Source organism: Ananas comosus, linkage group 18, assembly GCF_001540865.1.
Source record: "Ananas comosus cultivar F153 linkage group 18, ASM154086v1, whole genome shotgun sequence".
In the NCBI taxonomy this organism is placed as follows: Eukaryota; Viridiplantae; Streptophyta; class Magnoliopsida; order Poales; family Bromeliaceae; genus Ananas; species Ananas comosus.
The window spans coordinates 7,881,132-7,893,066 of record NC_033638.1 but is presented as its reverse complement, the minus strand read 5'-3'; the positions used below and the strand labels follow the sequence as shown (position 1 = coordinate 7,893,066).

Here is an 11,935-nt window from a genome sequence, read left to right as displayed (position 1 = left end):
CTTTTCAATACCTTTTTTCTTAATATTTCGTTAAATTATATACAAAAAACTTCAGATACCCTCATAGATTTATTAAATATTATTTTAGTACCCTTTAATTTTAACTTTGTTACTGATTTAAGAAAAAATAATAATAAAATTGATAATAAAAACAGAAAAACGAAACCACATAGGGGCAAATTGATACACTTTAAACCACATGGTACTAAGTGAGAAAGTGCGAAACCACTAGGGAATTTTTGTAGTTATCCCTATATTAATTATTAATTATTAATTAATTCATTATTATTGAACCCGGTCCGCAGCGAATACTGCCGATCCCGGCTCGGCGTTTTGTACAAATCCGGCCCGTTTCTCCTCCGGCTACAATTTTCGAGCTGGTTTTAGAGCTTTCAAAAAAAAAAGAGGAGGAGAAATGGGGAGTGGGGAGAGGGACATCGACGATCTCCCGAAGAACGCGGCGAACTACACGGCCCTGACCCCGGTCTGGTTCCTGGACCGGGCCGCGCTGGTCCACCCGGACCGGCCATCCGTAGTCCACGGCCCGGTCCGGTTCACCTGGGCCGAGACCTACCGCCGCTGCCGCCGCCTCGCCTCCGCCCTCGCCCGCCGTTCGATCGGCCCCGGATGTACGGTACGATCCCCCTCTCCCCCCTCTCTATCTCTCCTGTGCCGACGCGTGGACTTTACGATGCGTGCCTCCCGATGAGGATCACCCCTTCACTCCCCCTCTCCTTTTTCCTCCTACTCTCCTCTGCTACTCGTACTCGTTTCCGTGGTGACACTTGGACTTTGAGATTCGTGTGCACGGTTTCGATGCGTTGCTAGGAGTTTTGTGATTTTGTGAGCTATTAATCGAACATTTTATGTGGTTGACTTTTTTTCCTAACCAATTTTACGATAAGATACCTACGGTGTTGTTTTTTTTTTTTTTTTTTTTTTTTTTTTTTTTTTTTTTGAGAGAGAGAGATACCGCTTCGTTTATTTCATTTAAAAATTGACTTAGCTGGACTACGGTGTTTCTTAATTTGGTAAAACGTGCATGGAGACCCCCTCAAATATAAATAGTTTGAAAATTTGCTCTTCTCGTTCTTTTAATTTTTATTATCATAATTAATTAAAATCAAAATTTTTTATTAATTTAATATCTCTAGTAGGTATTATTAGCAGTATATTAGTTTGATTTTATCTGCTATTAAGTGATTAAAATTGTTATATTTAATAAAATTTATAACTTAAGAAAAATGATACCGGTACATTTATTATAGACGATGCATATTTTACACTCTTTGGTCTAAGAATTTAAATTATTTTTTTTGAATTTTAGTAAAATAATAAGAATAATAATAATAATAATAAGACAAGTGGGTGTTACACCTATACCTACTGTTGCTTAACGAATGAAAGGTAAAAATGTCCAGAGAACCCCTCAACTATATGTCTTTTCAACTAAACTTTTTTTTTAAAAAAAATACTATATAATAACTAGAAAAAGCTAGAAGTTTTATTAAAAATTTAAAGGATATCAACAGATTTAATAGTTTTTACTCACTCCAGAGCAAAGAAAACTAGATTAATTAACTAATAATGGCAAATTAAGCCATTAAATTTAGTAAAATAATTCAGAAGTCAAAATAATTAGAAGTCAACGTAACATTGATCATTTATCATGGTCATCAACATGCAACATTTTTTTTTCTTTTAACATGATCACCATCATCTGATTTGGTAGGTAGCTGTAATTGCACCAAACATTCCAGCAATCTACGAAGCTCACTTCGGAGTTCCGATGGCCGGAGCCGTCGTGAACTGCATCAACATTCGGCTGAACGCCACCACCGTCGCGTTCCTCCTCGACCACTCCCGCGCCCAAGTCGTAATTGCCGACCAGGAATTCTTTACTTTGGCCGAGGACTCGTTGAAGATCGTTCGAGAAAAGAATAAAGCGGCTTTCAGGCTGCCTCTTCTCGTCGTCGTAGGAGACCGCACCTGCGACCCAAAGTCGCTTCGCTACGCTGTAACCAATGGAGCTATTGAGTACGAGGAGTTCTTGGAAAGCGGAGATCCCGAGTTCGTCTGGGAGCCTCCGAAGGACGAGTGGCAGAGCATTTCTCTGGGCTATACTTCGGGGACGACCTCGAATCCGAAGGGCGTCGTTTTGCACCACAGAGGGGCTTATGTTATGTCGCTCAGCGGCGCGCTGGTGTGGGGGATGAATGAAGGGGCTGTGTACTTGTGGACTTTGCCGATGTTCCATTGCAATGGATGGTGCTATGCTTGGACTCTCGCTGCTCTTTGCGGCACAAGCATTTGCCTTCGCCAGGTATATATCTCTCTTTTGCTGATTTTGTGGCTCAGTTTTGCATGGTTAGGTTTACTGAGCATCTTCACTACACAATGTTTCCACTTTGCTGAGAATTGTTGTGATGTAGAATAGTGAAAAATGTGTAAATTTTGACTTAGTTGGCCTTGTAAAAGTTGAAAATATTGTGCAGATTCATTTGGGCTCTGTTTGGGATTATCGGCGAATTGTGTCAATGTTGTGGGTGAAAAAAGTAAGATAGGGAAATACTCCACCTGTTCTCGTGAGTGATATCGTGTTGAATATGTCGCAATCAGTCGGTTAAGATATATTTTGGACTGTTCTTCTAGAGGACTCCTAACTACTTTTTGCCCAATAGCATTTTGCGGCGCTCAATACCTTCGTAATTCGGAAGTTGAAATCTTGTTTGTTCATGCTGTGTTATTTTGTACTCTTTTATTTAAGTTCAAGAGCTCACAAATTGTTGTTTGTTTCCCTTGTATTTCTATATTATTGTTGACCCAACTTGTTCTTATCAAATTGTTTCAGCTTCCCAGTGAGGAAATTGAAACATAGAGCAATTACCAGCTTATTTTGTATGTGATTTCCTAGTTGCTTCAATATATATATATTTTTTGGGCTAATCATGTTATAATTCACTGATGATGTTCCACAGATGAAGAATTTAGTTACTTGGGGCTTACTTGGCCTGGCTTTAGATTTGAAGCAAAATTGCTGTTTGCATAGAATTGTCAAAAGCAGCTGCAAGAAGGAAGTTTTAGAATATGAGCTTCTGTTTTGCGGTTTTCAAGCTCACATTGAGTTACTGTTTCTGCAAGAAGTTTTTTTTTTTTTTGGGGGGGAGGCTTTTCTCGGTTTCAGAAGTCAAGCCAAACAGACATTCAGCTTTATTCGACATGATTACAGGTAACTGCCAAAGCGATCTTCTCTGCGATCGCCACGCAAGGCGTGACGCACTTCTGCGCGGCGCCGGTAGTCCTCAACGCCATCATCAATGCGCCGCCGTCTGACGTCATCCTCCCCCTCCCCCGCATCATCGACGTCATGACCGCGGGCGCTGCCCCGCCGCCTTCCGTGCTTGCCGCCATGTCCCGCCTCGGCTTCCGGGTCACCCACACCTACGGCCTGTCTGAGACGTACGGCCCGTCCACCGTGTGCGTGTGGAAGCCCGAGTGGGACGGCCTCCCGGCAGACGAGCGTGCCTGCCTCCACGCGCGCCAAGGCGTCCGGTACGTCGGGCTGGAGGGCCTCGACGTCGTCAACCGGCAGACTATGGCGCCCGTGCCGGCGGACGGCACCACGCTGGGGGAGATAGTCATGAGGGGGAATGCAGTCATGAAGGGCTATCTCAAGAATCCAAAGGCCAATGAAGAGGCCTTCGCAAACGGATGGTAATGCGAACGACCACTTTTGTTTATCTCTAAAAGCTTATGCTATTAAAAACTTAGACTAACAGAGAACGATGTTTTAATACTTTATATTTGTCAGGTACCATTCTGGTGACTTGGGAGTGAAGCACCCGGACGGGTACATAGAAATCAAGGACCGGGCGAAGGACATCATCATCTCGGGGGGCGAGAACATCAGCAGCTTGGAGGTGGAGAAGGCGGTGTACATGCACCCGGCGGTGCTGGAGGCGTCGGTGGTTGCGCGGGACGACGAGCAGTGGGGGGAGTCGCCGTGCGCGTTCGTGACGCTCAAGGACGAGGTGGAGGACCGGTCCAATGAGGCACGGCTGGCGGAGGACATAATGCAGTTCTGCCGTGAGAAGCTGCCGGCATACTGGGTTCCGAAATCGGTGGTTTTCGGGCCGCTGCCGAAGACGGCGACAGGGAAGATCAAGAAGCACGAGCTCAGGGCCAAGGCCAAAGAACTGGGCCCTGTGAGGAAGAGCAGGTTGTGAGTCTATGCGGGTTGATGTATGTGGGGATTTTTGGATTACTTTGCAGAAGCATGTTTAGGATTGTGGAATAAGCTCTTTGTATTATTAAAAGGCCTAATTTTGTTGAATATCCCTTTCGCATCTTCAAACTATTAATGACTATAATCGTGCGAGCTACATTAGCGAAAAAAACAAAAATGAAGCATAAAACATTTCATTTATCTCCAGGTACAAGGAAACCATACATACAGAGAATGCCTACATTTCTTCTTCTTAGCAGGATTTGGCTATTTGGTGACAATGTGACATGCGTTCAAATTACAGTAACCCAAAATGAGGGAAATTATTTCCGCCGTAATGACTTTGTTTTCGTGCGCTGTAGGGCTCTTTTGGCTCTACTTATGCTGCATTTGGCGCAAAACCAGTCGCCTTCTGGAATAGCTTCCATCGGCGGGTTGCAGCAGTCGATGTGAGTCCCGATCCCGCACCCCACTGTACCGCCCTCATTACCGCATATTAACATCACCTCGCCCCTCTCGCGCGATCCGCAGACCGTACAACTTATGTCGTCGTCGTCATCATCATCACCATCACCGTGTTCTTCTAAGGGCATTGCGGAATCCACAACAATCTCCTCGGAGCGGTTTAATAAATTGGCGAAGGACTTCTCTGCCCAAGTGTTTGTGTTGTAGAGAATATGCCTTTCTAAAGAGTAGCCTGGCTTGCAAACGTACTCAACCAAGTAATCTGCGGTGATGCACGGGACCTCGTGCCGCAGGAATTCTTGGACCCATGAGTCCACAGAGGGCATGCCGGGGCCCACGACAGCAAAATCAACTCCGGATTTGAGGAAACGAGTGTAGGGTGGGGATGTCGCTAAGATGGTGCCATCTCCAGCTTTCACCACGCGTTTCAATGTGTCCTGGCCGGTACGGAAGTTCATAACAAAGATGAGAGAATGAAGAACAAAGAATTATACATCAAATTTGATTAGTAAAGCATTATCTGGTTTTCAGACAACAAAGGTAGCCAAAAAGTAGTTGTTTTAGTCAAAGGAGGATATCTTAGAATAACTTGCGAGAACAATTCTGACGACTCTTGCTAATTGTGTTATCCCTAACTTTTACTTCCGAATAACCACATAATCAGTATTATAAACCCCTTATCGTTCTATCCTACATTGTGAAAACCAAAAACTATTTCAATTATAGGTTTATCTTCAGAAAGCAGAATAATAACCATTTAATAGGAGTTATCTACGGCAGAATTTTACACCTACAAGATGTGTTCTAAAGGCATCAACAAAATATAAACTTCTCCGAGTGAAAGATGTACCATAGGTGTTTAGTGGGGCCATGACTGCTTTGCCAGATAGTGACCAATAACACAAGCTAATGCGATTAATTAGCACCTACCAGTGTGGGAGCAATGCATTCTCCATATATGATAATTCGCATTCCATAGAAGGCACCGTGACCAGTTCGCTCCCTCAAAAGACGCCATTTCCGTGGAGCCTCGAAACTGACAGCGCCATCTTCGGTAAGGCCTTTCCTGTTCCACTCAAATGGCTCTTCCTCTAGAAACTTTCCAGCCTCACTGCTAGCGGTCAAGTAATCTGCCTTGAGAATCCACCTGCATTTCATAAATGGTTATTTTTATGCCTAAATGACTCGAGTAGACAAGAAGAAAGCTAGAACGTCAATATGATGGAGTGAAAGATCCCGACATTAGAGAGTATCAGGTCCAAAATAGCCAAGAACATGGCTAGGAGGAAGGAAAAAAAAAGTTTTAAGAAAAACCTTATAAGAATGGCAACGAAAATAAAAATATTCTTCAGATTACTTCGCATTGATGTTATGGAGGGCATATTTACGAAAACACAACAAAAAATTTATATCACTTTGTAGAAGATACCTGCCAGCTGCAGCGGCTGCAAAGAACTTCTCAGTTCTGCGAACTGGATCTGGGACAATGAAATGTGTAGCTTGGTATGACCAGTGGTGAGAATCCCTACACAATCTTCCCCTTAAGCGCTTTATTACCGCCTGAAACTCTTTTCTCTGAAAACGATGCCCGCTCAAAATAAACCATGCAGGCCCCAAACTAGCCACCTTACCAGCTTTGTTTGTTAGAGGGTCAATCTCATGACCACCAGAAACATGTCCATTCTCTGCTGATTTTTCGTCACTTTTGCTGACCAGATTACCACCTTCACCACCCTTTGATTCAAAAGAAACACTACAATATCCTTCCGGGTTATTCTCCTTTCCAGGGTCCAAGGATTTCTTCTTTTGTTTTATGGCTAGAGTTTTTTTATGCCTACCTGATATATTATTCTTCAAAACTTCCTGCTTGTCCTTCAAGGCTGCATCTCTCTTATACAGTTCAACAGCCTCACTTGCCTCCTTACTAACTGCCTGTTCAAGTTTCAGACTGTCATTCACTGTTTGCTCGCTAACTGACTTAATTTCAGGCTTGCTTGAAGCAACAGCTTTATCTGAAGCAACAGTAACCTCTCCGCCCCTACCACTCTCCAAGCACAGTTTATTTTTACCACCACTTATACTCCTCTTCACAATATTTTTACTGCCGTTTATACTCCTCTTTGCAACTGCCTTCTTCGAGCGTGTGCCTTCTTCTTGAAGAATATTCCCTTCGGCATTTGGACAAGAAACCTTTGGTGTAGTGCTCCTTTTGACATCACCACTCCTGAAATCATCAGAAAGTTCAAATTTAGGTATCTCAGGTACCTTGTGGATTGAGGCAGTGCTGTCACTCTGCTTTTCAAACGGCAATGACCACAACTTGTCATCAGCAATTCTTGCGGCGAGTGGCATATCCGCTTCCTCCATTTGTTCCTCATGAAGAGTCACCTTCCCATCCACAGCTTTATCTGAAGCAACAGCAACCTCTCCGCCCCTACCACTCTCCACGCACAGTTTATTTTTACCACCACTTATACTCCTCTTCACAATATTTTTACTGCCGTTTATACTCCTCTTCGCAACTGCCTTCTTCGAGTGTGTGCCTTCTTCTTGAAGAATATTCCTCGAGTGTGTGCCTTCTTCTTGAAGAATATTCCCTTCGGCATTTGCACAAGAAACCTTTGGTGTAGTGCTCCTTTCGACATCGCCACTCCCGAAATCATCAGAAAGTTCAAATTTAGGTATCTCAGGTACCTTGTGCATTGAGGCAGCGCTGTCACTCTGCTTTTCAAACGGCAATGACCATAACTTGTCATCAGCAATTCTTGCGGCGAGTGGCATATCAGCTTCCTCCATTTGTTCCTCATGAAGAGTCACCTTCCCATCCACAGAAGAAACTTTGGCATCTGTAACAGCAAGTTTTATGTTGGCCAGGTTATCTATACTGCATTCATCTAGTGCTTGTGTTGGTTTTGATAACTCTACATCCTTAGCATGTGAAGGAGAATGCTTAATAATTTTCGCACCCAAAATAGGATTCCCACGTTTGAGAGAGTTCTTCCGATAACTTAAGGTTTTACTTCTAGCTGAGATACAGTGCTGATTGTCTGGAGAATTTGTTTTACCATCATCTTCTGATAGGTTACTAATTTTGCTTATCCCAGCAACATTTTCCTCAAGTGGCATGACAGTTGCTGGTTCCATATTTTTTGATTCTTTATCCTCAGAGTGACAGCTGGGACTACTAGTTGTTGTATTCTGATATTCTGTCTTTGGCAATTTGGAACCACTTGTAGAAATTGAAAGCCTTCTCTTCTGAGGCAAAGTATTAGCAGAGCCCTCGATGTGTTTTATCTTTTCAGTGTCTATCGGGGTTTGAATACTAGCAGGCTCACCACTTCTACCCTCCCTTCGCTCTAATGGTGAAATATTATAATCAAATTCCATCATGTCCGTGTCCAACCTACAATCTGAAGCATTCTGGTAACTTGATATTCCTTCTGGTGATACAGACTTCTTTGAATGCTTCCTGGAGTAACTTAATTTGTTCATTTTCTCATCGAATGTGAAAGGGGTTCTGCTAATGGTTGGTAGTATATCAGCTTCTGCCTTTAAGCCAGTCTTGCATCGGGCGAGTAATTCATCCCCGTTAGCACCATTAGTATGTACTTCACCTTTCATATCCTTTTGATGAGAATTTTCTAACTTATAGCTTGAGTTATACAAATCCATTGCCTTTCCTGAGCTGGTCTCCTTGGATGGTGTTGTAAAATGGTTACTGCTTGTTGCAAGAGCATTTGCATTATTTGACTGATTAGCTAGTACAATATTACTATTGCCAGGGGATTGAATAGGCTTATCAGGACCTGTTGAAACTATTGTTCCACTTTGTATAGTAGTGGTTTCTCCGCTGTTTCTACTGTTAAGCAATTTCCTGCCTGGATTTTCCACCTCATCTTCCGAATCCTTAGCCTCAGCCTCTAAGATCTCTAGTTCCCAACCACTGGAACAGATAAACTGTTAGAAGTTTAGAACAACTAGAGAATCAAAAGGAGCAATGATATTACCTTCTGGTATAGTTATCAATTGGCAGAATCGACCATTCTTTTAAGCTGCAGCAAGGGAAACGGATATTAACAGAGATTAGCAATACAATATACGAGCTTTTGCTGTTTACAAAGCAACTAATATTAGTTCTTTAAATAAAATCTGAAGTGAAATCATATGCTCACCAATCTTCTAGCCACCTGTGATTAACAAGCTTAATATTCACTTTTTTTGCAAGTTCATATTTTTCACCTGCGGCCATTAAGATAAGCTAAATTATTATTGAGGAAAGCAACATTGGCAAATCTATGGCAAAATTAAAATAATTGAAATTCACAACAAAGTAGTGTTTAACATCCAATTTCATCTACATCAAGAAAAAGTCTATCTGCAATGTTATGCATGCCTATCAATAAGTCCTTCAAGAATTAATTAAAGTAGATACAGCAGTAGAATCCATAGGCCGATGAACTTGTTAAGTTTCCCAGAGGAAGTTCTGCAAATAAGCAGCCATGACAGACTCGTTCGCATTTCCAAAGAGTATGACTCCATTTTAACTTAGAAACCAGGAAAATGGAAGCATATTAGCATCAACACTTAGTCGATGAGGAACACTTTGCCACACGATCTATAATAGAATTGTCCAAAGATCAACAAGAACTATCCCAAGTTTTTTTACTTTTACCTTAAAGACACTTCATGAAACTACTGAAAAAACACAAATCTGGTGAAAGAAAATCATCATTTCTCAGGCTCCCAGATAGAATGTAAATAGCTCAAACATTGCTAAGAAATAATCAAAACTCCTCGCTAACGTGCTGGGAGCTGGACGGAAACTGTCAGAAAATATACTGTTTTGGCTTACAGAATACAGCAACATATAAACATATAGGCACACAAAAAACATGTTGACATTAAGAAAGCATGGCACAATAACTTTTCACCATCGAAAAATCATACAAATGGTTCCAACTGTTTCCTAGATAATATTAAGCACCTGTTCACAATCTATCTTTATATTCAGTGCTCATTTGTTGAAAAGAATCAACGTACCCTCAAACTTGTAGCAAATAAGATGGGTAACTTGATTTGCTATCAAAGGCTTGGAAAATCGTGCCCCCATCAACGAAACCATTTTCTATAAAGAAGACAAGGAAAAGGTTTAGTACTAAAAGTAATATGCTTCCGACTCTAGTAAAGATGTTACAATAAGTAGCTAACATAAATTATGCTTGCACAGTAAAACCGCGTGAAATACAGATGTACATGCATTAAATGAAAAATAACACAGGGGATACGTTTAAAAATTCCAGAAAACAGATATATACGGCTGAAATAGCTTCAGCCAATTGTGCACTTGGTACAATTCTCATGAACAGGAATCAATGTTTAACTAGGAAAATTGTAGTGTAAACTTACCATTATATCTTCACGTTCTTGTCTTTGATATCCTGTCAAGCAAATGTGCAAGGACTCACTGCCTGGAATTCCATTCAGATCTTTTATTGGTCTATATAGAACCTACAAAGAAAGATGAAAACAAGATCAGCATAAGCACATGATAACTATTTAAAAGAAGGAACTGATTCAAGAATATGTTACTGTAAGTGCAAACAACTGTTAGTTCATATTCAGGATTATAATGGCAATTTCCCAAAGAAGAGACTGCTCCATTCGTGATTTTGTGGTACATAAGTTTGTCACTCCAAGAGCAATACTTTATTGCTGTCTTGAGAAAATAGTACTCGTCATTGGACTGCATAGAGACCATCCCTACTGTATGACACTTTTGTAACCACCCTGTAGATGCTCATTCAATGGCCAAAAAAATTATAAATTATCCCTCAAAATTGCACACAAAAGAAAGGAAGCACTAAAACCAATAAGAAAGTAATAGAGGACGCCAAACTAAAGGAATCATTATGAGGAGGGGTTGGCTACATTTGCAAAATCCAGTTTGTTGTTAGCATCCTTCTTCACAAGTATAACTCATAGTTCTTCTTAAAATTATTGAACTGTAGGAAATTTTCAATCAAGTGCCAAAAACAGGAGGCAGTATTAACCCTTTCACAATCCGCAAATTTAGAAGGCGTCATAATCGCTTTTCCTGTAAAAATTCCTCATTTGCCAATGCAAATAAGCATTCCTAATAATCAAGGAAACAAGCAGCAAACATCATCTAATTACACAATTAGCCTGCCAAATCATAGAAAAATCCTACATTATATAGTAACAGATAAACAATGGGTGCCAAAACTGACCCTATTGGCATCTGCCATTTCGCCAAGGTCCAAGCTATCATCAATCCAAAGCTCTGTAACGAGAACTTTCCCATCGTTCCGAGCAGCAACGCACACTGGATCATCCTATCAAAACGATTTCACGCATCAAATCCGCTCTCCAAAACAAACACTATTCCGATCTCTTCAAAGATTCAAGCTCTTACATAAACGCGCCCGGAGACGATCACATGAGTACAACTGGCATCATACTTGGCGACATCTTCACCGCCTCTCCGAACGAGCTCGGATCGATACTGTAACCAAAACGCTCGACCTTAGAGCTACGTCAATGGCGGTAATGGGAGACTGGAGAGCGAAGTGAGAGGTGTGGAGAGAACCTGGGATTCGGAGACGGAATCGAACCCGAAGAGGACGAAGCGAACGCCTCCGAAGATCTTCGCAGGGCTCGAACTCGATTCGCCGCGAGATCGCACCATCGCCAAACCCTAATCTATCCGAGGAGGAGGGATCGAGAGAGAGAGAGAGAGAAAGAAGGGGGGTTGGGGGCGAGGGTTTTTGAGCGGTTCCTTGCGCGAGAAGATGATGAGGTTTTGGGAGGGAATGTAAATTGTTGTATTTATCGGGGGGTTTTTTAGTAATAAAATTTGAATTTTTGGGATTTTTGGGGGAAATGTGGCGGGACGCGGCGGGGCACACGTGTCACGCGCACGTGGCAAGTAGGTTCGCAGTTTAACGGTCCAGTGTGCAACATGATTGGGCTCGAGTCGAATCCGAACCCAAACTTGGACCAGAATCCGATCCGCAACTTTGCATTGTTTGTAATCGATTTAAAATGCATAGAGGGCCCTTCAACTATAGTCCATTTTTAAATAGCTTGTTGAGTTTTATTTATTTTGATGATTAATTTAACAGAACTTGCAATTTAATTTAAAATAAAGAAATAAGGTTTAAAAACTTATTCAAAAATGGTTTACTGTTAAGAGGGTCTCCATATATTTATCTCGAGCTCTATTGG

The 11,935-nt window shown here is 41.8% G+C and overlaps 2 protein-coding genes across 2 annotated transcripts; one reads left to right on the top strand and one right to left on the bottom strand.

Annotated features, from left to right (window-relative positions):
• On the top strand, positions 344 to 4,337 carry LOC109724112 (acetate/butyrate--CoA ligase AAE7, peroxisomal-like). Its single transcript, XM_020252799.1, has 4 exons — positions 344 to 634; positions 1,733 to 2,323; positions 3,230 to 3,714; positions 3,812 to 4,337. The coding sequence occupies exons 1-4, from the start codon at positions 416 to 418 to the stop codon at positions 4,224 to 4,226; spliced, it is 1,710 nt and encodes a 569-aa protein (XP_020108388.1). The 5' UTR covers positions 344 to 415; the 3' UTR covers positions 4,227 to 4,337.
• On the bottom strand, positions 4,404 to 11,484 carry LOC109724110 (BRCT domain-containing protein At4g02110). The gene is made up of 10 exons (XM_020252797.1): positions 11,298 to 11,484; positions 11,124 to 11,213; positions 10,939 to 11,043; positions 10,097 to 10,198; positions 9,731 to 9,815; positions 8,863 to 8,929; positions 8,698 to 8,742; positions 6,120 to 8,633; positions 5,621 to 5,837; positions 4,404 to 5,127 (listed from the first exon to the last, which is right to left on the bottom strand). The coding sequence occupies exons 1-10, from the start codon at positions 11,394 to 11,396 to the stop codon at positions 4,549 to 4,551; spliced, it is 3,903 nt and encodes a 1,300-aa protein (XP_020108386.1). The 5' UTR covers positions 11,397 to 11,484; the 3' UTR covers positions 4,404 to 4,548.

What these genes read in the sequence shown, in the direction of transcription:
- LOC109724112 (XM_020252799.1), top strand. Translation starts at nt 416, where the DNA reads ATGGGGAGTGGGGAGAGGGACATCGACGATCTCCCGAAGAACGCGGCG. An exon ending in CAAGCATTTGCCTTCGCCAG is followed by an intron (nt 2,324 to 3,229) that starts GTATATATCTCT and finishes ACATGATTACAG; the next exon opens with GTAACTGCCAAAGCGATCTT. An exon ending in GAGGCCTTCGCAAACGGATG is followed by an intron (nt 3,715 to 3,811) that starts GTAATGCGAACG and finishes TATATTTGTCAG; the next exon opens with GTACCATTCTGGTGACTTGG.
- LOC109724110 (XM_020252797.1), bottom strand. Translation starts at nt 11,396, where the DNA reads ATGGTGCGATCTCGCGGCGAATCGAGTTCGAGCCCTGCGAAGATCTTC. An exon ending in ATTCCGTCTCCGAATCCCAG is followed by an intron (nt 11,214 to 11,297) that starts GTTCTCTCCACA and finishes TTTTGGTTACAG; the next exon opens with TATCGATCCGAGCTCGTTCG. An exon ending in CACAGGTGGCTAGAAGATTG is followed by an intron (nt 8,743 to 8,862) that starts GTGAGCATATGA and finishes CCCTTGCTGCAG; the next exon opens with CTTAAAAGAATGGTCGATTC.